Source organism: Planococcus citri, chromosome 3 (genome assembly GCF_950023065.1).
Source record: "Planococcus citri chromosome 3, ihPlaCitr1.1, whole genome shotgun sequence".
Taxonomy (NCBI): domain Eukaryota; kingdom Metazoa; phylum Arthropoda; class Insecta; order Hemiptera; family Pseudococcidae; genus Planococcus; species Planococcus citri.
In genome coordinates, this window is record NC_088679.1 from 73186701 (window position 1) to 73214595 (window position 27895).

At 34.7% G+C, this 27895-nt stretch overlaps 1 protein-coding gene across 1 annotated transcript in view; it reads right to left on the reverse strand.

Annotated features, from left to right (window-relative positions):
- Window positions 1-27895, reverse strand: part of side-VI (sidestep VI) — a 464426-nt gene that overhangs the window by 48638 nt on the left and 387893 nt on the right. The window contains exons 9-11 of the mRNA XM_065354946.1: window positions 18573-18732; window positions 7361-7657; window positions 6898-7194 (exon numbers count right to left, since the gene is read on the reverse strand). Coding sequence (XP_065211018.1) covers window positions 6898-7194; window positions 7361-7657; window positions 18573-18732 — 754 coding nt within the window. The remainder of the gene's footprint in view (window positions 1-6897; window positions 7195-7360; window positions 7658-18572; window positions 18733-27895) is intronic.

The following is a 27895-nucleotide window of genomic DNA, read 5'->3' on the forward strand; positions in this document are numbered from 1 at the left end:
ATTGATTTAATTACGTGGTTACTGAACCCTAAAAGCATTCCGGACAATTATTAAGATTGGACTACATAATTAGTGGTATTTTGTGTAAAGAAATCGATTAGAACTCGTACGAAACTTACAAGATTCCTGGACTCCAGCAATATCTACATCAGTGTCATCTTTTACAGTACCTACTTTTCCAATACAAATTATCAGGTCCAAGAATGTATGCACGAATCAACTTGCAGAAAAATATATGGTACTTAGGATTAAAATTAGATGGATGAAGAAATAATACCTCACAGTTGGGTAAAGCAGTTAGCACCTGGGCGAAAACGCAAAATTTACTAGGGAACGTCATGAAGACGTGTACACCCAAAGATTTGGATGAAAAGTGGCTTCATGTGGTAGCCATTGACCCAAGTATGTACCTACCATACCATTAAAAATTTAGCTTCCAGTTTCGAGTTTAGCTCCCATAGTAAAATTTTGAATCAATTTTAAAAAGCCACTACACCAATGCTCATGTCAGGTTCTTCCACGACGTTGTGGGAAAATGTTGACCCATGCGCTTGACCAAGAGACATGCTTTATTGTTCCTTTTAACCAAATTTTTTATATTATATTTTTCGAAGATTATTCAAATTCTTTATTTTAGATGAAAATTTGAATAACCCTTGAAATATGTAATGTGAAAAATTTACTTCAATGGGAAACTGAAAGAGGTCCATTATGTAAGCGCGTAGGTCAGAATTTTCCCACGACAATACCGTGAAAAAAACCTGAGCGTCGGGGTAGCGATTTTTGAAAATTTTCAAATTCAAAATTATACTGTGGGAGCCAAATTTAAAACTGGCAGTTGAAATTTTAATGGCGTGGTACTTGGGTTAAGGGTTACCACTGAGACCACTTTTCATCTAACCCCCCGAGGGATAGTTCATGACTCGAAATTATTTTTGTAGGTACCTTTTCTTCAACCTTCAAAACGAGTAGAGATAAGAACACAGCATTTTCCGTTCAAGATACTTGATTCGGGAAAGATTCTATCTACCGACAGATTACAAGAGGGTTTTTGTTTTTTGCGAGAATGCGTCGATTTTGAATTTTCCCCAAGTTTCAATTTTTAAGCTCTACTTTCTGATTTTGAGAACCGTTTCGATCTCAAAATCAAAACGAGGCTCACCAGTAGAGCTCAGCAGATTATCACAGTCACCTCAAGTTTTTCGAAATTTTGAGCCCAATTCATCTTTCTAAAGAACTCGGTTTTGGTTTTGAGAGGAGAATGTCATTAACGACTTCTGAACAATGTATAAACTGTGACATGCTACGTGTAGGTATACAGAGACCATCTGAGTGAGCAAGTAATTTTTATCTTTTTCAGATTATTTCCCAATCTCCCGACATGATCGCAACTTTTCAGCGAAAATACAACTTTTTCATACACGGAGGAAGTTGAAGGAATAAACTTGAAACATTGGAGGGAGGTGAAAGGATTCATGAAATTTTGGCACATCATTTCTATTAACTTATGTATCTACACAAGCCGAAATCCGATTACAGTTGTTCAATCCGAGCAGGATAAGTGATCAATGATCATGTATAGGTAAGATGAATTCATATAATTCGATCCTTTCAAATTTAAAGAAATCACGGAGGAAGTTGTTACAACCATGCTTCTTTATCATAGAAAAAAATGGACAGAAGTCTCGAAAAATAAAACTGCAAAAAACCCATTTTGGGGGTTCAACCCCCCATAAAAAACTGGCCGGGGGTTTGTGGGGTGGTAGTTCTCAGGAATTACCCAGGGGACCACCCCTGACAATTTTCCATCATAAAAGCTTTGGTAGCCAAAAATGTTTTTTCTTTTCTTATTTGCCTCTCCCCTAAGCAGCAAAAATCGAATAAAAATTTGAAAAACGACAAATAATTTTCATACCTTAAAGAAAATTGGTAGATATTATTTTTATTTAATTTTGCTCGTATTTCTGGAATTCCTCAATTCAACATCTCGCATTTCTCAAAATTTTTGCCCAAAATGTTATCAAAACCAGAACCAGCGTACTTATATACGAAACCCTATATTATTTTATCGAATTTATGCGCTCTAATCCCTCTTTTCCAGGGCGCTACGTTGAGGTTGAAGGGCCAAATGGTTTTCAGAATCAGAACCTGCATGGGAACCCGAAAACCGAAATCATTATGAAAATTTTCATTTTATCCTTTTTTAGGAGGACAATTTTTTTTAGAACACTCAAAAAATTCAAAATAAACACAAAAGACTCTAAAAGTATACACACTTGAAAATACTTAAGAAGGTATAATTTCAAGATGATGCGTTTTCCCTTGTGCTGATCGTTTTTTGAATGTATTTTCAAAATTTCACGTATTTTAAGTGAGAGCCTCAACGTACACTCATTCGAATCTCAAATTACAAAACAAGTTAGACCCGAATAATGAATACTAGTCACGCGATATCTCGACAAGGTTTAGTTTCGGGGTACCTAGCTCCCATACTGATTGCAAGAGGGTTTTTGCTCTTTGCCTATGAGTACCTATGGCGATAATTTAAACTGAAATACCATTAAATTTTCAATTGGAAATTATCTCATGGCTCAGAAGTTCCATTTATCCGAAACACGATCAAAAATATTCAATAACATGACTTTTAAGCCTACAAGTTCTCAAGATTACTTTCATCATTATAATGTCGCCAGGAAGGTGAAAAAATTACCATCACCACCTAGTAAAGTAATCCACCAAATGTTTTGCAAATTCTCAATATTTTAGGAATTTTTATAATCATTATGGAATTTATGCAGTAGGTATAAAGGTATATATTGGTGTATTTTTCTCACTTTAAACTTGTTGAAAAGGTGCGTTTTTCAATTTTTAGTTACATTTTAGTTGAGAATGGCAATCTCGAAGATGTTTCTCTCTCGAAAGAAACAAAAAGCGTCATCGCAATTTTTTGATTTATTATTCCATTTATTCCACAAATCAATCGAGAAATGGTCTGAGATTTAAAAAAAATTGAGGTTCTTAAAAGTGGTAAAGCTGCGGTTTTGTCATTATACTTGGATTACTTCTAAATTTTTTTCCAAACCCTCTGGCAAGGGAAGTAAGTATAAGTATTTAAACAGGCGAAAAATTCTTGAACCACACATATAAAGTGAAATTAAAAAATGGTCCCAAAATACACCACCACCGAAAATTTCAAAAGCTGAAATTCTTTTTTGGGTTTTTAATGAATTTTTAAAAATTTAATTGGCCTAATATTCTCATGAAAAAAATAAAAAGTTGAAACTTGGTTTGTAGGGTATTTTTGACCTCCTGAATTTTAAAATAGGCGATTTTTTGTCAGAGTTTTGGAATCGCTCTTTATTTCTAGCTGGCATCGATGAGACAGGATGCAGGAATTAAGGTATGCAACAAATTCAGAAGACACCAAGTGTTAATCGAAGTGAAATCACAGCAAAGTATGGAGTCAGTGTGTCAACCATTTCACGTATTGTTTCCAATGAAGACTCATTGCTATCCCATGATCGGACGAGTCGTAAAACAGCTGTAAAGAAGAATACCCAGAGTTGGAAAAGTGTCTCGTGCAATGGTTACCAGACACGGGTGAAAAAGAACCTTGCTCAGTGCTAATCCTTTCAAGTGAAAAACTCGATAAGTGCACCAATTTTTCCGGTGCATTGGGTTTGCACCTGTCGAGGTTCCACTGTACAACCAATTAATATACTGCACCAGCACACTATTGACAGACATAGGATTTACAGAAAGTGATGCAACGAAATTACTTCATAAGCCTACACCAACGAATTTTAAAACCTTAGGTAGGTATTATTTAATTGTATTTTACAAATAATATTCATATTTTTTTGTTTGTTTTCTAATTAATAAGTCGAAGGTGGTCGAAATGAGATAATGAGACTAGAAAAAAGAATGCATAACCAAAGAAAAATGCTACTAAACATAGCATTATTTAATGAAAACCGGTTTCATAAACAGGGTGTTCCGGAAATCGTCTACTGAAATTCAACCGCAGATACCAGATAGTACTCGAGGAGACGAATAAAAAAAGTTATTATGACTAGTAGCCTATCTTGTGAATTGAAGGAGCAACGTGTTTCGTAATCCAAAATTTACTCATTTTGAGAAAAATCATCAGAAATAAGGACATGTTTGAATCATTTAATGACACCCAAAACCCTTGGTACTCGAGTGGACGAACAAAATATGTTATTATGACGAATTGCACATCTTCAAAATTGAAGGGGCAAATTTGATTCAAAATTTCCAAATTTGTCAAGCCCTAGGTTTTGAAAATTTTGAATTTTCAAATTGTGTCCGCACCTTCAATTTTGAAGATAGGTAATTTGTCATGATAACTTTTTTTGTTCGTCCACTCAAATACTATGAGTTAGTGAAGTCACTTGAATGATCCAAACATTTTCTCATTTTGTGGCAAAATTTTCAAAAATGGTATAAGTAACTTTTTCAATTCACAGATAGTTAGAAAATGTTTGCATCATTAAAATGGCTTCAATAACCCATAGCCCTCAATGGACAAACAAAAAAAATGTTATCATGGCAAATTGCCTATCTTCAAAATTGAAGGCGCGCAAACACATTATTTTCTCATTTTGTGGCAAAATTTTCAAAAATGGTATAAGTAACTTTTTCAATTCACAGATAGTTAGAAAATGTTTGCATCATTAAAATGGCTTCAATAACCCATAGCCCTCAATGGACAAACAAAAAAAATGTTATCATGGCAAATTGCCTATCTTCAAAATTGAAGGCGCGCAAACACATTATTTAAAAATGTGAAATCCTCAAAATTTGATGCATCCCAAATTTGAAAATTTTGAGTTGAAATTTTGAAAATGTGCAATGTACTTACCATAATGAATCATTTTGTTTGTCCACTGCAATGCTATATCGGTTATATGCATCATTTGAATGATTCAAACATTTTCTTATTTTTGATGATTTTTTTCAAAATTAGTACATAGGTAAATTTTGGCAGACGATTTCTGGAACATCCTGTAGGTATGTGAAGCAGTCTCATTTATAAAGAATCAGCACACTGAGCTACAGCGAGATAGGTAAGCCCAAAAAACACCAGTATGCCCAATAAAAGCAGTGTAGATCGGCAATCACTAATTGTTGGAGTAAATTTTGCACATGGTGGAGGAAAAACTGGCAATACAACTATACATATGCAATATGCATAGATACTCGTACATGGACAAAGATATTTTACTGGAGAATATGGACTAGTACTTAAAGCGATGCCAGAAGGCTATCTTATTATCTTTTGGTGAATCGGAAATCGATATTACCAGCAAAGAAGAAGAAATATACTGGCGTAAACAAGATTTTTAAAACTAGTTTTTGAAGGGGTAAGATGCATTTAAATTGTCCAATTATTGAGGATAATAATGTAGAGGGCAACGGAGGACCGAAAGTACTCGGGTAGCAAGGGAACTTTATGCCCAAGAGAATGCACTGAGTAGTAGCTCAGCACTACCTAGGGTTTACCATCAGCTTCGCAGTTTCCCAGAGTCGTTGAGAGTGATTGCTCCTCTCGAAAGAGTCATATAGGGAACGCCCATTTAGAGCAGAACGGCATCTGTATGTGTAATAAAAGTACCATGCAATATGTGATTGATTACACCTGATACAAATGTACGAGGGTCATTCAATAATTAAGTTTCCCATTTTTTTCCTCGGAAACTACTAATGGGGAATTCATTCTGTTTGCGGGGGGATGTTTCTGAGGGTGTTTTGACACTACTGTAAAAATTCCAGCGTGGTAGTGTCACTAGAACGGACACTGCAGTACAAAAACCATGGAGCTACCACTAGCAGGTGCCGCCGATTGTGAAGTTTGAAGTACAAATCGTTTTTTGTGTGCTCTCAGTAATGACGCGAGTGATATTCATCGAGACATTGTTACGGTGTATGGGGAAGGTGCCATGAGTGTCTAGATGGTTCACCGATGGGTTAAATCCTTCTGGGAGGGGCGCGAAGAGGTTCGCGATTTGCAGTGTTCCGGCCAGCCATCTGACACCATCAATGAGAACTCGATCACCGCTGTTCCCAGGATACTGAGGGCATTCTTCTGGAGGAATATATGGAGAAAGGTAAAACCATTAATTCATTATCTTACCAGGAGACTTTAAAAAACCTCCGACGCGCGATTCAGAACAAATGACGAGGAAAATTGCGTCAAAAAGTGCTGCTGATTCACGATAACGCTCCCATCCTCACACGGCAAATGCCACTGAAGAGCTCCTTAAAATGTTTAATTGGGAAGTTTTTCCACATCCGCCCCATTCCCCAGACTTGGCCCCATCGGATTATCGCCTGTTTTGTCACCTGAAAGTCGAATTTGAAGGCGAACAATTCGAAAACACAGCCAATCTGAAGAGTGCCATGCACACGTACTTCGAGAATTTGGCGGCACCACACTACTGCGGGGGGATAGAAAAGCTGCTCTACCGGTACAACAAGTGCTTAAAATGTAACAGTGATTATGTAGAGAAATGGAGAATTTCTTCAAATATATTATACTTTTTTCCGAAATGTTTTGGTTATTTTTTTGATTTTTCCGAATATAGGGATTAGGTAAATATTAATAATAATGTAGATATAAGATATTTCATGTTGTTCTTATTTATTATTATGAGGCTAACTGAGACATACACCCTGTTTGAGAGATTGGAGAGAAGAAAGCCGGACCTTCCCAGAGCTGTCTTAGGAAACGTTAAGTGGTTACCTACCCAGCAACACGAAAGAAAGATACCTACCCTTTCTCTCAACAATAAAATATCAACCATATAGATATGCGCATGTTTACACGCCTCAAAGGATCAAAAAGCCATAAATGTATAATATAATTCCACTCACCAGTATGTTTCTGAGCTGACTCCAGAGTGTACGTTTCAACCACTGTTGGTTCGCTTTTACCCCTGGTATTGACGGCGTAAATATTCATCCTCAAAGCTTTACCAGGCGAAAGCCTGCCAATTTTAAAGGTCAACTTGGTAGACGATAAGTTAGTCATTAAAGCATCTGTATCCGGATCAATGACTTCAGCATAGAAAGACTGTGTTTGTCCATTATCGAATCCTTCTTTACAAAAAATCTCGATAGAATCAGATGTCTGATTACTAACTGTACAATTATACGGTGGCTCGGGTTGTCCTGCGAAAAAAAAAACACCACTCGTAATAAATTCTCAACTGTAGTAGTTTGTCATCTACATAGTACCTACATAACAAAAAAAAGAACACTCGAGGGTCGTAATCCCTCGTTTAAGTATGTACTTTACACACACTATGGTAAGTGCTATGCGATAGAGCGAACGTACCTGCTGGAATTATATGGAAAATACAAGGATCGCTTTGTTGTCCTACCGCGTTGTGGGCGTAACACATTAAAATTCCGTAATCTAATTCCGTTTGCGGGCTAAATGTTAATATTGATATTCCTTTACGATTGTCGACCGCCGTATAACGACCTTCCGGTATTGGTTTTGTTGTATGATTAAACAACCATTTAAATGAATCGGGAGCTGGAAACGCGTCAACTTCGCAAATCACTTGAGCGTTTTCTTCCTTTGCTACTCCGTATATGTATTTTTGATTCGGTTTGCAGACTGGTTTATCTATATACGCGGACGCGCAAACAACACACAAACCGTCGTAAATATTTACACGACCGAAATGACGTAACGTCCTTTCAAAATAAAGGCTAATCAACGACCGCACGAAGCTCGACTTTCATGAATTTCAATGCGCGACTACGACTAATACGTCGCAGATGCTGATGCTGCTGTGTTGTCGCTACTTTAAATAATTATGCGTAGATGTGGACTAAACGACGTTGATGTAATTTGATTTTGGGGTTTAAGAAAAAAATACGTATTTGGTTGGTGGTCAGTGCTGATAAGAGAAGAACAGAAATGACTGGTACCTATTTAACTTTTGTGTTGAAGAGATAGTAAGAGTATAGGACATAGGTATGTGGTGGGGGGATTCACCATGGAATAAGTCATATTTTTGTATGAATATGAAACGAGCATAGCTAACGATAATATTTTGTTCGAACACCATCGCATATTTGATGAATAAACGGGCGTTTAAATTAATTTACAAACATACCTATACGTTCAAACAATTTGAGAAGTCCCAAGAAATTGTTCAATAAAATTGAACTTTATAAGTTTTGCTCGAAAAAGGTATCTCAAAAACTGAACATTCCAATAACGATCCGCGTTAGAAGACACTACTTTACCATTTCGAAGAGGAAGTAATTTTTATTTTCTTGTCTTGATTTGTAGGTGGTCATCTGGTCAACATTGTTGGGAGACTGAGGAAATATTTTTCTTGAAAAAAAAATTATCTAGATGTATTCTGCTCGGAGATGAAAATGTTTCAAATAATTTGTACCTACAGATACCATTTTTTCATATTTATTTGATATTTTTCAACTTATGGGGTTTCATGCAAGGGAACAGGGAACCAATATCATTTGAAGGACCAAATGTGGTTTTCTTGAAAATGTGGTTATCTAAAAGTACTCTGCTCAGAAATGAAACATTTTCAAAAAATTAGTACAGATAGGTATCTACCAATTTCTCTTTTTTTTGATGATTTTTTTTCGGCTTACATCTTTTGGGAGACCAGGGGAAGGATTTCCTTGAAAAAGTGCTCATTTAGAAAGATTCTGTCCATACGTGAAAAATTTTCAAAAAATTTCTATAGACATCAATTTTTCATATTTTTTTATTTTTTCCAAATTTGCCAGGGCTCAATACAACAGAGTCAATATCATTTGGGGGATCAATGACGGTTTTTTCTTGAAAAAGGGATCGCCGTGTAGAATTCATGTGGAAATGAGATATTTTCAACAAAAAATCCGTGACCTTGATTTATTTTCAGTTTTTGTGATTTTTTCAACTTCGAGGGGCTCCTTACAGGGGGCCAATATGGTTTGAAGGGCTTTTTTTCAATTTTTCAATTTTTCCAACTTTAAGGGGCTACTGGCACTACCTACTTTTTTGCAGATAGAGGAAAAATAAAAAATGGGAAATTATTTCCTCACTCAAGGTAACAACTTAGGAGGGTGGGAGGTAGAAAATTCCAACTTTGCAGAATAAGGTACACCCTAATGCATAGGTACATCATCCTTCGATTTGAAAGTTACCTAAAAAATTCAACTCTTCAACAATTTGTAGAATTTGAAAAATACAAAATTTTTGGGATAGAAAAATCAAAAAATTTTATTACCGAAATAGTTCACGACACAAATAAAAAAAATATATAATTTTCGAATACGCGTGCCCGTGCCCAACTACAAGAAAGACCTATACACCACAATTTCGACGAACTGAAGCAAGTAATTTTTATTTTTTTGTCTTGAATATGTTTCGAATTTTGCTATTTACATGGAAATGAGTCGCGTACAAAACGAATTTGATTGATCAAGTGTGAAGAAGAACCGTTCACAAAAAACATAATACAGAGAGTGGCCCATAATTAGCGCAACACTTACGAAAAAAGCGCATGCATCGTTTTGTTCCAAGAGCAAGGTTAACAGTTGCGTGCAGAGCAATAGAATCACCCTTTGATTTTACCCTTGCGCAACATGAGTGGTTGCTACGGCATTCCCGTTTTCTTACTTTTTTTCAATCGGTTGCGCTAATTCATTCTGGGCCACTCTGTATAGGTATAAGAAAAAACATCGGAAGATCTTGACCAAATTCAGAGAAAATCTTTATAATGAGTTAGAAATCGCTCAGACCAAAAGTTAGCAGCGGAAGTGTCCCTGGAGTGGAGATATAAGAGTCCTCAAAGAGGAAATATTTTCGAAAAAATTTTGGCTTTTGGATGTAGCCTCAAACCCGCCTTGGGGGGCGGGAGGCATCGAAATTTTTTGTCGGCTTATTAGTTATTGACGTCAATATCCAAGACCTTTGGAGAATCGCTTTTTTGTGAGTAAATTCAGGTGTTGGTTACTTTTTCTTCTTATATATTTTCACTTTAATCAAGTCAAAACACCGAAAAATGACATTTTTGTTAAAACTGCGGAAAAAGTTTGGAACGCAGTGGTGCCAAGTTTATAGTCAATTAGTCATCATTGCTAATTTCAAAAAAAAAACAAGAAAAATGGCCAAAAATTTGACAAATTTTTTATGTACCTACCTCCTACCTATTTTTAAATTGGCAATGACAAAAAAATTGCCACCACTGCGTTCCAGAATATTTTCTCCGTTTAAGTTGATGTCTTTCAATGTTTTGGCTTATTAATAAATAATAAAATACATTTCAGAAGGCAACATTTTCGAAACAAGAATTTGCTCAAAAATAAGCGATGGGCTTATTTTTAAACGCTCAGTAAAACCCTAAAAGTAATCTTGAATTTTTATGGGATCATGACCCAATGTCGACTGAAATTCTTAAATTACCATTTTTAATTTGATTGAAGAGCATTTTAATATCACTCACGTTATTGATGAAAACACTTATCAAATTAACCAATGTTATCAACCCAAAATAATACGATTATATCGTTCCCAACTGCCTCCGTCAGAACAGTTCACCTGCATAAACATTAAACTGATTGGGTAAAGGCTAGAGAAGAAAAAACCTCGATTTCAGCGAGAAGTTCCCTCTTTGAGGACCCATATCTCCTCTCCAAGATGGCCATCTTCTGAACTAAAGTTTTTTCTGAGTAACTTGCAACTCAAATTGTTTTTCAATGAATTCGATCAAAATCGCCCAACATTTTTAGTTTTTGCGATCCAGGTAGTAGGTACATGCAGTCCATGATCTTGGAAAATATTATTGTTCCGATCCACCAGCTTCTCTTACTAAACCAAAAGATTGCAGACTACCAAAAATTGGTGGACTTCAACACAAAATGCAGATCTCGAGGAGGAAAACAGGAAAACACGTCTCGAGAATCTACAAAACTATCTGAAAATGGCAAAATATCCGCAGAAAATTAGGTAGAGAAGGATCACTGCAGGTCAATAGGACCACATAAAAACTGTACCAAGGATGAACTAGCATGTAGCATTTTGCCGTACGAAAGCAGTAGGTAAGTAATCCTTATCTTTTCAAATACACTTGTAAACTTTTTTTTAATGGAAATGGATGGTATGCTATAAAATTTCGATTTCATAACATCAACGAATAACTTTGCAATATCCAAAGGAAAACTTACCACAAAAAACAAGGCAAATGTACTCCATCAAGTTGGTATGTCACAGAATAGATCGCTAAAAAAAACACACATGGAGGATTTTGATCAAATTCAGATGGAAACCTTCAGTTCGATTTCACAGAATGCAGACCTCAAGGATGAAAACAGGAGAACACCTCTTGAGATTCTACAAAAAGATCTCTCAATTGTTAATATCCGCAGAAAATTAAATTGATACGTATTTAGATCAGTGGTCAGTAAGACCACTATGACACCACTACTTGATGAAGACGAATAACTTAGCATTTTGACGTACAAAAGCAGCAAGTAATTTTCATTTTTTCAAATACACTTAGAAACTTGTTTTCCGAGGAAATGGATCTTTTACAATTGAAGTTTGATTTATCAACATAAACGAATAACTTACAGTTTCCGGAGGAAAACTTTCCACAAAAAATATGATGAATCTGTACCATCAAGTTGGTAGGTATGTCACAGAATAGATCGCGAAACAAAAAACCATGGTGGAGGACTTTGATCAAATTCAAACTTTAGTGGAAACCTTCATTTTGACTGTGAAAGTCATTTATAAAAAATTTTAGCTCCGAAGGATGATGCTCTGCAGAAGAGGAGATACGGTGTTTTTTTTTCTGCTGTAGCCCCCATCCAGCTGTTTACATGATAGAAAAATATGACCTAGTTCCAAAAAATAGATTCATACAGATTTAGCGTCGATCAAGGCTATTGGCGTCAAAATGTAAGACCACTTTCAGAATTCAATTCAATGATTGAAAATTTTCAAAACCTCATTTTGGGTGAGTTCGTATTTTGAAAATTTATGGAAACATGCTGTTATCATTTATAAAACAGGGAGCACAGTAGTGCCAATTTTTTAATCATTATTTCCGATTTAAAAAAATCGAGATAAATAACCAAACACTTCACAAAGTTTTCTGGTTTGTTAATTTATTCGCGATGGTCAAAAAGATTAACAGTACTGTGGGTAGGTACTCAATAATACATATTTTCCCAGTTTTAGAAATGATACATATCTTTCGATGCTTTGGCTAGATTAATACAAAACATTTTTAGAAACAAATTTTCAAAGCATTAATCAACCCCTCCCCCCTTAAAAAAAAACATTGTCAATTTTCAGCCTCTCAGTAGAACCCTAAAAGTTATCTTGGATTTTGATGGCAATCATCTTGGTCAACACAGAATCTCAAATAGTATCGTTTGGAACTGAGATTTTTCCCAAAACAGGTAGGGTAGTGGGTGGTTGTTTTTGAAAATGCTGCCTTTTTGAAAATCCACATCTCCCCTCCAAAGACACTTCCAAAGCTAAAAAAATTTTCTGAGCGATTTTCAACTCGAAATGGAGGTTGAAAGTTTTCACTGCATTTGTTCAAAATCCTGGAATAAATGTTTTTTTCTCGCGATTATCACCCTACTTCTGCATAGAAAAACTACATTGAATAGTAAATAAATTAGGAATCAAATAGGTAAATAAGGTATCATCTCGGTTGATTCGTTTCCATTTTCCCCCATCATTCGTACGCCTTATCAATCTAAATATCTAAAGAATTGTTTCGTCGACAGATCCGTTCAAAAAATCAGACCTAATATTGATTTTCCATAATTTTTTCAGCGTTTATTTCAAGAACTAATTCCTCCCAATAAATTGGAATAATTGTAATGAAAATTGAAGGAAAGGAATGAACAGAGTTGGGAAGCAAGAAATGCTGAATATTTTTCGAATAGTTCGTGTTTTACAATGGACCAAAAATTATTAAAAGCTCAAGAAAGGTAATCTTATTGAACTTCAGCGACAAACTGTTCAAGAAAAAAACCTCTCAGTATAAAACTAATCATGCCCAGATGATCGAAAATACAATTTGCAACAATTACATTCGAAGATACTTTTTTTGCCCATTTCATTTTTTCAGAAAATCAAGTTTTTTTTTGAGAAAAGGATCCTATGTCAAGTTTTCATTTTTCTTGATCAATCTAAAATTAGGCTTTTGATGAAAATTTTTCAACTTTCGATGCTCTGGCTTGCTTAATGCAAAATATTTGTGAAAGAACAAATTTTCGGAGTCTTGATTAACCCCTCCCGCCTAAAAAAATAATATTTGTCAATTTTTATCCTCTTAGTAGATTCCTAAAAGTTATCTGGCAATCATCTTGGTCAACGCAGAATCTTGAATAGTACCGTTTGGAACTGAGCTACCATTTTCCCAAAACAGGCAGGGCAGTGGGTGATTGTTTTCAAAAATGCTGTCTTTCAGAAGATCCATATCTCCTCTCCAAAGACACCTCCGAAACTAAAAAAATTTCTGAGTAACATTCAACTCAAAATGGTTTTTATTAAATTTGATCAAAATCCTGCAACATTTTTTGTTTTCGCAATCAAGCTGAAAGTACGTAGTCCATGACCTTGGAAAATATCATGTTCTAATCCACCAGCTTCTCTTACTAGACCAAAGGATTGCGAACCACCAAAAATTTGTGAAATTCGACACAAAATGCAGACCTCGAGAAGAAAAACAGGAGAACATGTCTGTAGAATCTGCAGAAATACTATCTCAAAATCGCAAAATATCTGCAGAAAATTAGGTAGAGAAAGACCATTGGTCAATAGGACCACATAAATTACAATAATTCAAAACCGAAGATTAAACTTAGCGTTTAAACGTACGAAAGCAATAGGTAAGTAGTTTTTATTTTTTTCAAATACACTTGTAAACTTTTTTTCCAAGGAAGTGGACCACTTACAATGAAAATTTTATTCATTAACATCAACAAATAACATACCTACATGTATCCGATTAAGGAAAACGTCCCACAAAAAATAAGGTACATCTGCACCATCAAGTCGTTATGTCACACGTCACAGAACAGACCACGAAAAAAAACACCCATGGAGGTCATCACGAACTTGGCATTTAACGTACGAAAGCAGCAAGTAATTTTTATTTTTTCAAATGCACTCGAAAACTTGTTTTTTGAGGAAATGAACCGTTTACAATAAAAATTTGATCCATTCACATAAACGAATAACTTACAGTATCCTATCTGAAGGCAAATCTACACCAAGTTGGTATGCCACAGAATAGATCACGAAACAAAAAAACACACTAGAGGACTACAATCAAATTCTGACTTCAGTGGAGACCTTCATTTTGACTTGATAGTCATTTATAAAAATTTAGCTCGGGAGGTTGATGCTCTGCAGAAGAGGAGATATGGTGTTTTTTTTCTACTCTAACCCTCATCCACCTGTTTTAGCATTTGACGTACGAAAGCAGCAAGTAATTTTTATTTTTTCAAATACGCTCGAAACTTGTTTTTTGAGGAAATGGACCATTTGCAATAAAAATTTGATCCATTAACATAAACGAATAACTTACAGTACCTATCCTATCCAAAGGCAAATCTACACCATTAAGTTGTTACATCTGCCACAGAATACAGATCACGAAAACAAAATCATGCTGGAAGACTTTGATCAAATTCAGACTTCAGTGGAGACCTTCATTTTGACTTGATAGTCATTTATAAAAATTTTACCTTGGGGGGTTGATGCTCTGCAGAAGAGGAGATATGGTGGTTTTTTTTCTACTCTAACCCTCATCCACCTGTTTAGAAAAATATGGCCCAGTTCTAAAAAGATAGATTCATAGAGATTCAGCGTCGATCTAGGCTATTGGCGTCAAAATCCAAAACCACTTTTAGGGTTCAATTGAGTGATTAAAATTTTTCAAACTCCTGATTCTGGGCGGATTCGTGTTATGAACATTTTTTCTTCTCAAATACTCGTATTTCGCATTAATCATGTTAAAACATGGAAATATGCTGGTATCATTTCATAAAACACGAAAAAAATTTTGCAGCTCACAGAAAATTAGGTGGATCAGTGGTCAATGAATCCACTACAAGACCTGCTTGATGACAAACTTGGCGTTTTGACATACAAAAGCAGCAAGTAATTTTCATTCTTTCAAATACGTACACTTGAAAACTTGTTTTCCAAGGAAATGGGCTGTTTACGATAAAAATTGGAATCATCAACATAAACAAATAACTTACAGTATCCGAAGGAAAACTTTCCACACAAAATTAGGCAAATGTTGTATGAGAATCGGAGCTTATAGAGAGTGAGCTAGCTGGATGAGTCAGAATTCGAGGAATAGCTGAGGAGTGTGAGAATGAGTAAGTAGGACAGTATGACGTGAGTGTAAGTGGGTACTGACGTACTCAGACAACATCGGTACTTAGGTAGTCCATTGTGGACCACCAAAAATTAGTGAAATTCGACACAAAATGCAGAGCTCTCGAGGAGGAAAACAGGAGAACACGTCTCGCGAATCTACAAAAAGATCTCTAAATTGAAAATATCCGCAGAAAATTAGGTAGATCAGTAGTCAATAAGACTACTATACATGTAAAGTCATTACATTGAAGAACTTTGGAATTTTGACGTGCAAATCAAGTAAGTAATTTTTATTTTTTCAAATAAGTACATTAATAAACTTGTTGTTACATCTGTCACAGAATACAGATCACGAAAACAAAAACATGCTGGAAGACTTTGATCAAATTCAAACTTCAGTGAAACCCTTCATTTTGACTTTGAAAGTCATTTAAAATCCAAGACCACTTTAGGGTTCTATATTGAGTGATTAAACATTTTCAAACCACTCATTTTGGGTGAATTCGTGTTTTTAAAATTATTTTTTCCCCAAATATTTCGCATTCATCATGTTAAAACATGGAAAGATGGTGATCATTTATGAAACAGGGTAAAATTTTTGGAGCACAGTGGTGCCAATTTTTTAGTAGTCATTGTCAATTTCAAAAACTCAAGAAAAATTGACAAAAACTTTACAAGTTTTTCTGTTTTTTTGAAATTTAATCCCGATGGTCGAAAAATTGACAGTACCTACTGTACTCAATAATACGTATTTTCCCGGTTTCATGAAATGATATCTTTTGAAGCTCTGGCTTGATTAATGCAAAATATTTGAGAAAGAACAAATTTTCGAAGCATTAATTAACCCATCCCCACTTCCTAAAAAAACATTTGTCAATTTTCAACCTCTCAGTAGAACCCTAAAAGTTATCTTGGATTTTGATGGCAATCGTCTTGGTCATCGTAGAATCTCAAATAGTACCATTTGGAACTGAGATACTATTTCCCAAAACGGGTAGGGTAAGGCACTATAGCTTCACTCAGGTGAAATCGCTCGGCCATCTTTGGTGCAAAATAACAATAGAATTTTTATGAAACGTCACAATGACGTCACTTGCCGAGCAGCTGTACTGTGCTGTGATTATGGGTGACATCATCATTTTGCACCAAAGATGGCCGAGCGATTTCACCTGAGTGAAGCTACAGTGCCTTAGGGTAGGGTAGTGAATGATTTTTTTGGAAATGCTGCCTTTTTGAAGATCCATAATATCTCCCCTCCAAAGATACCTCCGAAGCTAAAAAAAAATTCTGAGTGAATCTCAACTCGAAATGGAGGTGGAAAGCTTCCTCAGCATTTGTTCAAAACCCTCGAACATGTTCTTTTCTCGCAATTCGCCCAATTCTGCTGAAAAATTCGCGGAAGTGTAAATAAATAGGAATCGAATAGGTAAATAAGGTATTATCTCGGTTGATTCGTTTCCATTTTCCCCCATCATTTGTAGGCCTTATCAATCTAAACATCTCAAGAATTGTTTCGTCGACAGATCCGTTAAAAAAATCAGACCTAATATTGATTTTCCATAATTTTTTCAGCGTTATTTTCAAGAACTAATTCCTCCCCATCAATTTGGAATAATTTTAATGAAAATTGAAAGAAAGGAATGAAAGGAGTTGGGAAGCAAGAAATGCTGGATATTTTTCGAATAGTTCGTGTTTTACAATGGACCAAAAATTATTAAAAGCTCAAGAAAGGTAATCTTATTGAACTTCAGCGAAAAACTGTTCATGAACAAAGCCCCTTACTTAGTAAGAAACTATAATCATGCCCAGACGATCGAAAATGTAATTTTCTAGAATTCCATTCAAGGATACTTTTTCTTGCTCATTTCATTTTTTCAGAAAATCAAGTTTTTTTTTTAGAAAAGGATCCTATGTCAAGTTTTTATTTTTCGTGACCAATCTAAAATTAGACTTTCGATGAGAATTTTTCAAAACTTGTCTCGTTTGATGATTTCAAATGAAAATTTGTAATTGTGGAAATAGGCAATGATATACAAACTCATTCAAAATTTGAAATTTTTTAAATTGTAGCAAGCATAAAAAAAATAATTTAGTTAAAAATGTTTCCACCGAAAGTCTCATTTTAAATTGAGTAAAAAAAATGGGAAAAATTTGATCGTGGCCATTCCACAAAAATGTTGATTTTCCAAGTAAAAGAACGGTACTTACTACATATAAGCAAAAATCATCCAGAAAAATTGCGATGTACTCGTAATTAAATTTTCAATCGTGTAACTATTTCACTGATCTTTGATATAAGAGATTTTTTTTCGGTTTTGTTGAGCTTATCGCCAAGTTTGATCACATTATCATTTTTAGGCTTCGATAATTTTTGAATTTCATACTGTAAAACTCAAACCATCAATCCAATTTTTAAAAACAATGTTACCATTGAACCCCCTCCCCTCAGTCAAAAGAGATCAAATAAAGTTTCTCAAGCTTGATTTTCGTTCCGAATCACCATCTATACACGACACACGACGAATATGGATATATATGGACGAAAGAGTTCAAAATGTTCAGTAAGTAAGACTAAATATTCATATAACCAAAACTCAAATCACTACCCACAACACAAAACCATTCCCCTTCCTCCCTCCACCGTCAATTCTACATCTAAAAAACCACATCTCATTTTCATTGAACAATTCAGTCGCAGATTTCGCAAAAACACCATCCCCTGCAGTCTTTCGCACCATTCTGACGTAATTTCATGCACGCGGAAATGATTCCACGATGCAACAGCCACCACGCGAATTAACGCTATGGCAAAAATTTAAATACAAATTCCGGCAAAACGACGACTACGCGACGGTAAACTTTATCCTCTATTGCAACAATTACGTCGTCGTACAATTCAAGCTCGGAAAAAAACCCCAGCCGGTTAACAAAAAAAAAAAGAGCTACAGTAGCTTAGAAAAGAAAGAAAGGGACGAATGTAAAAAAAGAAAAAAAAAGTACGCCAAGTTTTCTTGCAATTTGACGTTATTCAGTCGAGCTTCGTGTGTCGTTTTTCGTGCTTTATTTTGAGTAAATTTTTCACTTCAACGAATCTACAGCAAGGCGATGAGCAAGAGCAAGAGCAAGCACAAGCGCAAGTAAAATACAGAGAAATACTTACACATTACTCGGAGCTGCACAGTATTGCTTTTACCGTCTCCCTCGACGCTTGAAGCGATGCATGTATAATTTCCAGCCATGTGTCTTTTAACCTTTTGCAATATCAATGCTTTATGATTAGCTATTATACCGTTCTTCGTATTCTGTTGCACTAACACGCCCTGTGTATGCAAGGTAAATAAAAAAAAAAAACAAACCGTTACTATCGTTTCTCTACAGTACAATGTGTAATGTACGTTTATAATATACGTGTATATTTCCATAATACGAGTAACTATAACCTTTTGCACGTTTTTTGTACGTACATTGTTCTGTTTTTTCAACTCTTGTTTCCAAAAACAGCTACTACATATAGGTATAGAGTACCAGACGAAGAAAACAAAACGCTTATTTGGTCGCGAGAAGTGTACCTGTACACTTTCTACACTCTCGTACACCACGATCAAATCCTAACGCGATTTGTATACCTATATTTTTATCTCTATCCTTTGTTTTTCCTCCTCCTGGCGCAGAAACCGCCTATCCATACGTGAACGCTCGCGAATACCTAACGACAAATTATTTGGTAATTTGAATACGCGACCGATTTCTGCGTCATTTTAACGCGAGTTTTTCTTTTTCTTTTCAGAGATGGAAAAACACAAATCCGCGAATCGCGTCTCAAATTTTCTAATCATTACTCGTCTCCTTATCGACTTTCCGCACCCACAACACGATACATAGGTAAGGTACCTACCAATGCTTGCGTATACGTAAAACGAGAAACAAAGAAAAATGCCTACTTTCTTATACCCCTTTCCTCTCTCGTAGTAATGGTGGCTTTTCAAAGTCCTCGCGATTATTTCACTCCTCTATGCGAGCACCGCGTGCAATAATGGATGGTTATTGCACAAAACCCTTCTCCTCGTATACCATAAATAATTTAAATATCGTTCGTAGGTGTCCGTATTTCTATGGCATTTATACATATAGGTGTACGAATAATTCATGGACTTGTCGCGTTTACGTCGATCGTTATGTGCGGTAATCGTTGTAATAATTGCGACGCTATTTTGAGCGATAAGTATATACACATATTTTTTTCCTTTAAAAAAAGATTTAGTGGATGGAGAAGTTTTTATAAGGATGAAATGGAGAATAATTAGGAGAATGTGGGTAAATAATGTTGAAAATAATTGTTTGAAAACGTGTGCACAAGTTCCAAAAAGTAACGATATTAAAACGATTAGCGTATTGGTTCAATTTTCAAATAGGTAGGTGATTTGTTTTCAATTTTTTTTAATTGTTTTTTTCCCTCAAAATTCTTCAAACTGTTCGCGGTTTTTTATCGATAGGTATCACGAAAATATTGCAAATATATAAGTACATTATTTCGAGGATTTACTTCTTGAACTTAGTACAAAACTTGATCATGTACGGTTCAACTTGGTCATTGATTGATTCTTTACATTTTTCGAAATCTATGATTAAAAGTTGACTTAGCTTTCTTAAAAGTTAAAATCTACGAGTAAGAAAAAATGTTCGTTTTTTCAATTTCTGGTTTAGGATGAGTTCATGAATTTGTAATTCCGAACTCGATTTACATTTCAAGACACGTGATCAAAATGTGTACGAATATTATTCGTTCTGTAAAATGAATAATTGAATCGGTGAGAACAGAAAGGGATCAAGTCACAATTTCGGAATTTTTTTCACCGATATGGGGGTTTTAAAGTACGGCGAATCGACTGGGGATGTCAGATTTCCGCAAAATTGCCGGAAAAGTGGTATTTGGGTGCAGAAAAGGGCCGGGTCCGCATTGATGACTTTTTTGTTACATTTTTTGAATTCATTGAAAAATATTAACTAACATTTTTGAGAAGACCATTTTTTGAAATTCAAGTTCATCTCTGTACTGAAAAAAGACGAAAAAATTAACAACTTCGGCAAAAAGTCTTATACCTCAAGGGGTTTTTGGACAATTTAAACGTGATAGCAGTCTTAAGTGATGTATGTACTTAGATGTAGAATCAAGCCTCATTCGTGTCCGAGCAATTTCAAGAGAAATTTTGGGGATTGAGGGTAAAAAGGGTTCAAGTCCCATTTGCTTAGATAGCAACAGCGCCGGCGCACGAAAATATTTTTTTTCGAAACTGTGCTAAAAATTGTGTCTTGGGGTTCATCTTTCAATTGCCGTAAGAAATTTTGCAGTTTTTTGCTATCCCTGAAAAATTCAAAAATACCTACCTACTTATCCGGGTTTGACTGTAATACTCTTTTGTGGTTGACTTGTCACAAATTCATGTACCTATCGAACTGTATCGTTCATTTTTACCTTTCTCTATCTTAAATCATGTAACCTAGGTATTGAATTCCAGGAAATGAATTACGAGAAATTTGTATAAGTAGGTATTCTCATTAATGAGCCTTTGGTTACATGACATACAGCTGATGGAGACAGAATTCATGGAAGGTTCCGACTTACGAAACAAGCCATCAGGACGGTATTCTCTGATTGCAAGATAGTTTTTGCATTGGCTTTCACTATTGGTTGATGGTTGCATTAATTGGTTGCTAAGTTTGCTTTTAAATATCAACTTGAAGCTGATTTTTCATATTTTTCTAATCTTTTTATAATTTATAAAGCAGAAAGCGATACTTTTCAGTATTTGGCAATTTTTGGCGGAAAAGACTTTTGGATGGGTAATTCTTGAAAAAAATTAAAAATCTTTAGCAATATAGTCAAGCTGAAAAGTGAGAATTTGAATCTCTCACAAAGCAATAAAAATTGACAATTTTAGCAAAACGTAGGAAAGTTTTCCCAAAAAACGAGATTTTTTTGCATTTCTTGGATGAAAAAATGAAACTTTTGAACAATTTTCAGAAAAAAGTAATTAAAAAACAAGAATTTTCATCAATTTTTGAAAAAAAATGCGAGGAAAAAACTTGAGAAAAGCAAAACTGACAATTTCAGCACAAGTAGTATCGTCAATTATTAGCAAGAAAATTATACTTTTTCACAATCTTTGTTGAAACTACAAGATTTTTTTTCTTTGATTTCTCAGTTAAAAAGTGAGGGTGATTTTTTTGCCAAAAAACGACAATTTTTAGCATGGAGGGAGATCATTTGGGAATACACAACTTTGAAGTTGACATACATTACACATAGTCTACAGGAAGTCTAGTTTACATGAAGTTTACATAGATTACGCGACAAACCTAGACTATGTAGACAAAGATAGTCTACATGTAGAGAACCAACCCTGCATATCATCTTCAACTCCAAACTGTGGAAAAGTTAATAATTTCATCAATACCCTAAAAAATTTGTTTTTCTCATTGAACAAGATCATATTTTTGAATGTTTACTAAACTTTTAAACACTAAAACAGAAATTTTAATTCTGAAAAATTAGTCGACATAGTTGTAGATGTAAATTTTGAGCATCACATTTTACATCTACACGTTGAGATGGCATGTAGAGGTATCAGAAATACTAAGAAAATTTCGAAACTTTTCATTTACCTAGCTTTTGTACCTACAGACAGAAGATTCCTACTAAATAATGAATTCATCACTTTTCCATCATTCTGTTGGAAAAAAACGTAGTTGATGTAAATGTCGATGTCAACAATTGTTGTGTGGGAAAACGCGGTAATTTTGGTGTAGGAATGAAACGCATTAATCAGTACAAGTAGTATAGGTGTCACTATAGTACACTCCCGGGTACCCCGGAAGTGTACTATAGTGACACCTACTACAGAAATTCATGTTGTTGCAGTTGCAGTTGCAGTTGCAGTTGCAGTTGCAGTTGCAGTTTGTTGTTGTTGTTGTTGTTGTTGTTGTTGTTGTTGTTGGAGGTCATCCACCTAGTGTACTATATCCTATAAATTTATAGTACACTGTTGTTGTTGTTGTTGTTTGTTGTTGTTATTGTTGGAGGTCATTCACCTAGTGTACTATAAATTTATAGTACACTGTTGTTGTTGTTGTTGTTGTTATTGTTGGAGGTCATTCACCCAGTGTACTATAAAATTACTCGAGATATAACACTAGATCGTTGACCTATAGTTACTTAATCTAAAATTATTTATTTATTTATTTTTTATTTCAAATAGTAGGAAAAAAGGAGTGGGGGGGGATGCGCGCGCATCTTCTACAAAACACGTCTGTCATGTATGAGATCCCAATGAGTTGTGACCTCTAATGAACAGCTCACTCCTATTTATAGGTTTTTCATTACCCCCACTCCTAATGAAATAGAAATAAAAAAAGGAGTGGGGGGATGCACACACAACTTCTACAAAACACGTCTGTCCTGTATGAGATCCCAATGAGTTGTGACTTCTAATGAACAGCGTACTCCTATTTATAGATTTTTCATTATCCCCACTCCTAATGAAATAGAAATAAAAAAAAAAGGAGTGGGGGGATGCGCACACAACTTCTACAAAACACGTCTGCCCTGTATGAGATCCCAATGAGTAGTGACTTCTAATGAACACTGCACTCCTATTTATAGATTTTTCATTACCCCCACTCCTATTTATATTTTTTTTCATTACCCCCACTCCAACTTCTAACTACAGACATGTTGCACAATAGTTCTCAGAAGTGCTTATCTTATCAACAGGAAATGAGTCATCAGTTTTAACTTGTAGTAAATAAAGTGGCATTCTCTTTGATCTTGATTTTTTTGTTTTATCTTATCAACAGGAAATGAGTCATCAGTTTTAACTTGTTGTAAACAAGGTGGCATTCTCTTTGATCTCAATTTTTTGTTTTATCTAGACAGAATTCTCAGAAATGTTTATCTTATCAACAGGATATGACAACATATTCTCTAATGCTGAGAATAATTCTGCTTTTTTAAGTTTATAATAATATTTAATGTGTGCAGCACGAGCCTTTTGTTTCAGCTGCTTGACAGTTAATTTATGTAAACTAGAACCATCATTGTTAGAAGCAAGTGTTTGGTTTTTCACCGTAGAAATATCAGGGTGAATGCCCAATTTTTCCAATGTAGCCACCAAAACTTGTTTTTTCATTTTTGAAGCATATCTTACATTATTTACACGTGCTACATAACGCAAATCCTTCATGGAGTAGCCCTGAAAAGGGCTGTTTTGGATACATGTAGTATCATCAAATGAAGAAGTAGTATCATCGCATAAAGAAGTACTTGAGCATGCCATAGTTGAAACACAATTGAGATTCTCTAGTCAAGTACCTCTATATATACTTTTTTGTAGTTACCCCCACCACTTGAAATCAGGGCAGCCAACAGTTGGAAAAAAATATAAGGGAACCAAGTAGGTACCTACCTAAAAAGTACATATGAATACATTGTAATTTTTCAAAAATAACCATGTTACTACACCTGGAGTAGTGTTACTAGAATTTGGTCCTTTGCAATTCTTGCTTGTAAAATTTTCCCTCAATGGTATCACCATTCAGGTCCTTCAAAGCATAAGTTACAGGTATGGTCAAATGGACTCTATGAACAACAAAGATTTCTGTTGTCCATTTTCTAAAGTATTTGTTTGCAAAAGTATATTTGTAGCTTGTGATGCGAACACGGTCACCCACTTTCAATGTTGATGTTGGAAGTTTAAAATCTTGTTTAATACCATACATCTTTTTGTATACATCAGCTTCAGTCTTACTGTTGACATCTATTGGTGGAAGACCAGTGGTCCGATGTACATCTTTTTCATTGTATTGTTTCAAGACTTTGGGTAGAATTTGTAACCAATGATGATTCTGATTAACTTCAAAATGTAATTTTAACTTTTCATTAATGGTACGATTGAATCGCTCCACCATAGCTGCTTTAACTTCACTGAATGTGTGATACATTTCAATATTGTACTTTTGCAATAATTTCTTGAATGATGTGTTGACAAATTCTTTACCCCTATCAACATGTAACAATTTAGGTCGTCTCTGTTTTCCTCTTCCATGTTTTTTTTCAAGTATTGTAGAAAATGCCTCTGTGACATTTTTACCAGACTTAGCTTTCAGTGGAATTGACCAAGCATACTTGCTAAAACAATCAATAACATTTAAAATATATGCAAAACCCTCGTTTTCTTTTGTGTACTTAGACATAATCAACAAGTCTGCTTCCCAAATGTGATCTATGCCTATGGTGATGATTTTCCGAGTTTTAAATTTTTTAATCACAGGCTTATGTAATTCACGAGCTAGATCCATTGTAATATTGAAATTACACACACACAACACTACTTATATTTATGTAAAAATTGCAAACATAAGTGTCCACAAATAACTTGATTCAATTTTTGTTCTTGCTCATAGTTGTAAATCACTACAGAATTTTTACCAAAATATTGTATTAGTTCTGTAGGAGGTGCAACACCAAAAGAGTCATAATAATTTACACTTTTACCACGTTTGACATATGCTACCCAATGTGTACCAGATCCTGAGCTAGTATCTAAATTAATAATAGCACACTCATTGGTGTGGGCTTTGGGAGGAAGTGCATCACGCATGTATACACCTCTAAAGTATGGAATTTTTAATTGAATAGCATACTCAATCAATTCCAAATTATTTAGTGGAGTGTCTTTTTTTTTTTTAATAGTTGTTCCAAAAGACCATTACCTCCTTTTGGTTTCTTATTGATATATACACCTTTACCTTGGGCAGATGTTGTCTTCTTCTTTTTTACTTGTATTCCATCACCTTTTTTAGGTTTTTTATTGATATAAACACCTTTTCCATTGCTTTGTTTTTTACTTTTCAAAGCACTCATGAGAGATGACACCACACCAATAACAGCTGGAGCTGTTTGTAAAATTGTTTTCAAATAACCACCAGATTTTACTTTTTTCACTTGTTCACCTGAAAGTCTTATATTTTTATATTTATTTTTATTTTTTTGAAGACTTTTTATTTGACTCTTAGTTAATGGAAGATATGACTCATTCATAACAGATTCTTTAGTTCGAACTGTGCAGACTTTTAGAGTGACAGCTTTCTGCTTTTCAACTGCTGTAGCAAGTTTTTCTTGTTCTCGGGCATCTAAAGATACAGGGTGTTTGGTCAAGATACCAGCACCTAAAGCTCGTTTAACTTTCATGGCATTGGTAGTTAGCCAAGCAACAGCTTTTTCACCTAAACCGGCATCATTTGACAGTACACGATTCCAAGCTCCTTCTTGTAAGGCATAGTCAGCAGCATGACGGTCTTCTAATTTTTTTGATTTTGAATAAGCTATATCATGCTGCATTGCTAGAGCATCTAGTTTGTTGGCTGGCTGTACACCAGCATCCAACCTTTTTTCCAACTTAGTTCCAGGACCAAGGTAATTATAACCAGGCATATGTAATTCAAATGGTAAATTATTTATTGCAGAATTTATAATACCTTTACCACGATACTTTGGTGGTAGTAGAGGTTGGGGTAAAATTTCTAAACATTGAAGGTATCTTTCATGACGATAGTCCATTTTTAAATAGAAAAAAGTATTTATTATGGTTATATTTATAGATTTTTTTCACTACTACTACTACTACAACTCTTTGAATTCTTGAATAATGTTGACAATCTCATTCAACAACAGAGGGTTAGTATTACCTGCTTGAACTTCACCCCATAAGTGACATAAGCGCTCAAGTAACTCATCTACTGTGTTCCAGTGGACATATTCTACAGGTTTGTTAGTATTGAATTTATGTAAGCCTTTACCCATGATCTTTGTATCATCAACTTCATTACTATCATCATCATCATCATCATCATTATCACCCTTTAGTGTGTGAAAGCTATCATCACCTACTAGTGTGTGAAAACTATCAGTAAAATCATCATCTTCATCAGAACTAGGTAGTTTTGGTTCCTTAATTTTACTTTTCATTAATTTATATTTCATTAAGAAAGGTTTGATGATTGAATTATACTTGAAACCATTACTAGCTTTAATAAAACTACTAGCACTGTTGTTATCACGCTTGTAAGCATATGTTTTTAAAAGAATGTGTTCATAGTCTGCCAAATCTTTCTCAGTATAGTTTTCAGGTTTCACATAAAGAAGTAACTCCCCTAAACCAGGTGTGATATTATAAGTACTGCTGTCTGTTTCTAAAATAAGTGTATTGTCACCTGTAATAGTAACTGGTGAATTACCTATGAACAAAGTTTTACCCTTACTATATAAACCAAAAGTTTTATCAAACTTTTTTGAAGATGCATGAATAGAGTGAGAAAATTGACTCCCAATAGAAGAAGAAGAGGGAGAAGATGATGATGTTAATGGATTCATGTTTGTTTTCAATGATCGAACAGATTCAGTTATTGGTTTGAATCTTTCTTCCAATTTAGCATGTCTAATCACTCTACCAAATTTTAATTCATCAAATTTTTGTTTCAATGCTTTTCCACAATCAATGTACTCATTTACCAGTTTTTCTGTACTTTGTAATTTATTCATTTTTATTATATAAGTAAGGTAAAGTAACTAGGTGTATTTATATATTTTTTCATTGTTTACATGGTTGAAAACCTAATGTTATGGAGATCTGTTCACCACGGAAATCCACAAGATTATCATCTTGATCAACAATTTTCAAATGCAACTGATATATGCTATCCATTCTAGTCACAGGGTAAAAACATAAGGTTTGTGGTCTTTCAACAATTTTTTCTCCACTTTCACATTGCAATGGAAACTCATATAATGTGTTGTCATTCTGTTTCAAATTATTAACATTACATTTTATTAGGTTGCATTTCACTCTGATGGTTTGAACTGTAAAAATTTCTACAGTCAAGTCAGAAGTATGTATTTCTTTAGACTTGTACAAACGTGGAGTGAAGCCCAAAGTCTTGGCAATAGAATGATCAACATTAAGATCTATGTCATATGGACTAGACATTTCCATTTTAAAAGTATTCTTGTTGAGGTGAAAGTATGTTCCTGAACTTCTAATTGATGGATAATTTTCAATATATTTGGCAAGATCACGAATTTCATATGTTCCTTTTGGTATTGTTAGTTTGAATGTTGGGTGAGCTTTAAAGTATCTGGTAAAAGTTTGAGTTTCATCAGGCTTTTGAGGAATCTCATTAGACTCTGTTTGTTTAAGTCTTGTATCAATAAAGTCTATCCTATCATTCCTTTCTGGTATGTTTGGAACATTATAGAAAGTTGGGTGGTCTTTGGTGAAAGTTTGAGTTTCATCAGGTTTTTGAGGTATCTCATTAGACTCTATTTGTTTAGGTCTAGTATCAATAAAGTCTATCCTATTATTCCATTCTGATATGTTTGGAATGTTATTATAAGTTACAAAACTCTTGAGACAAACCTCATAAGGTCCA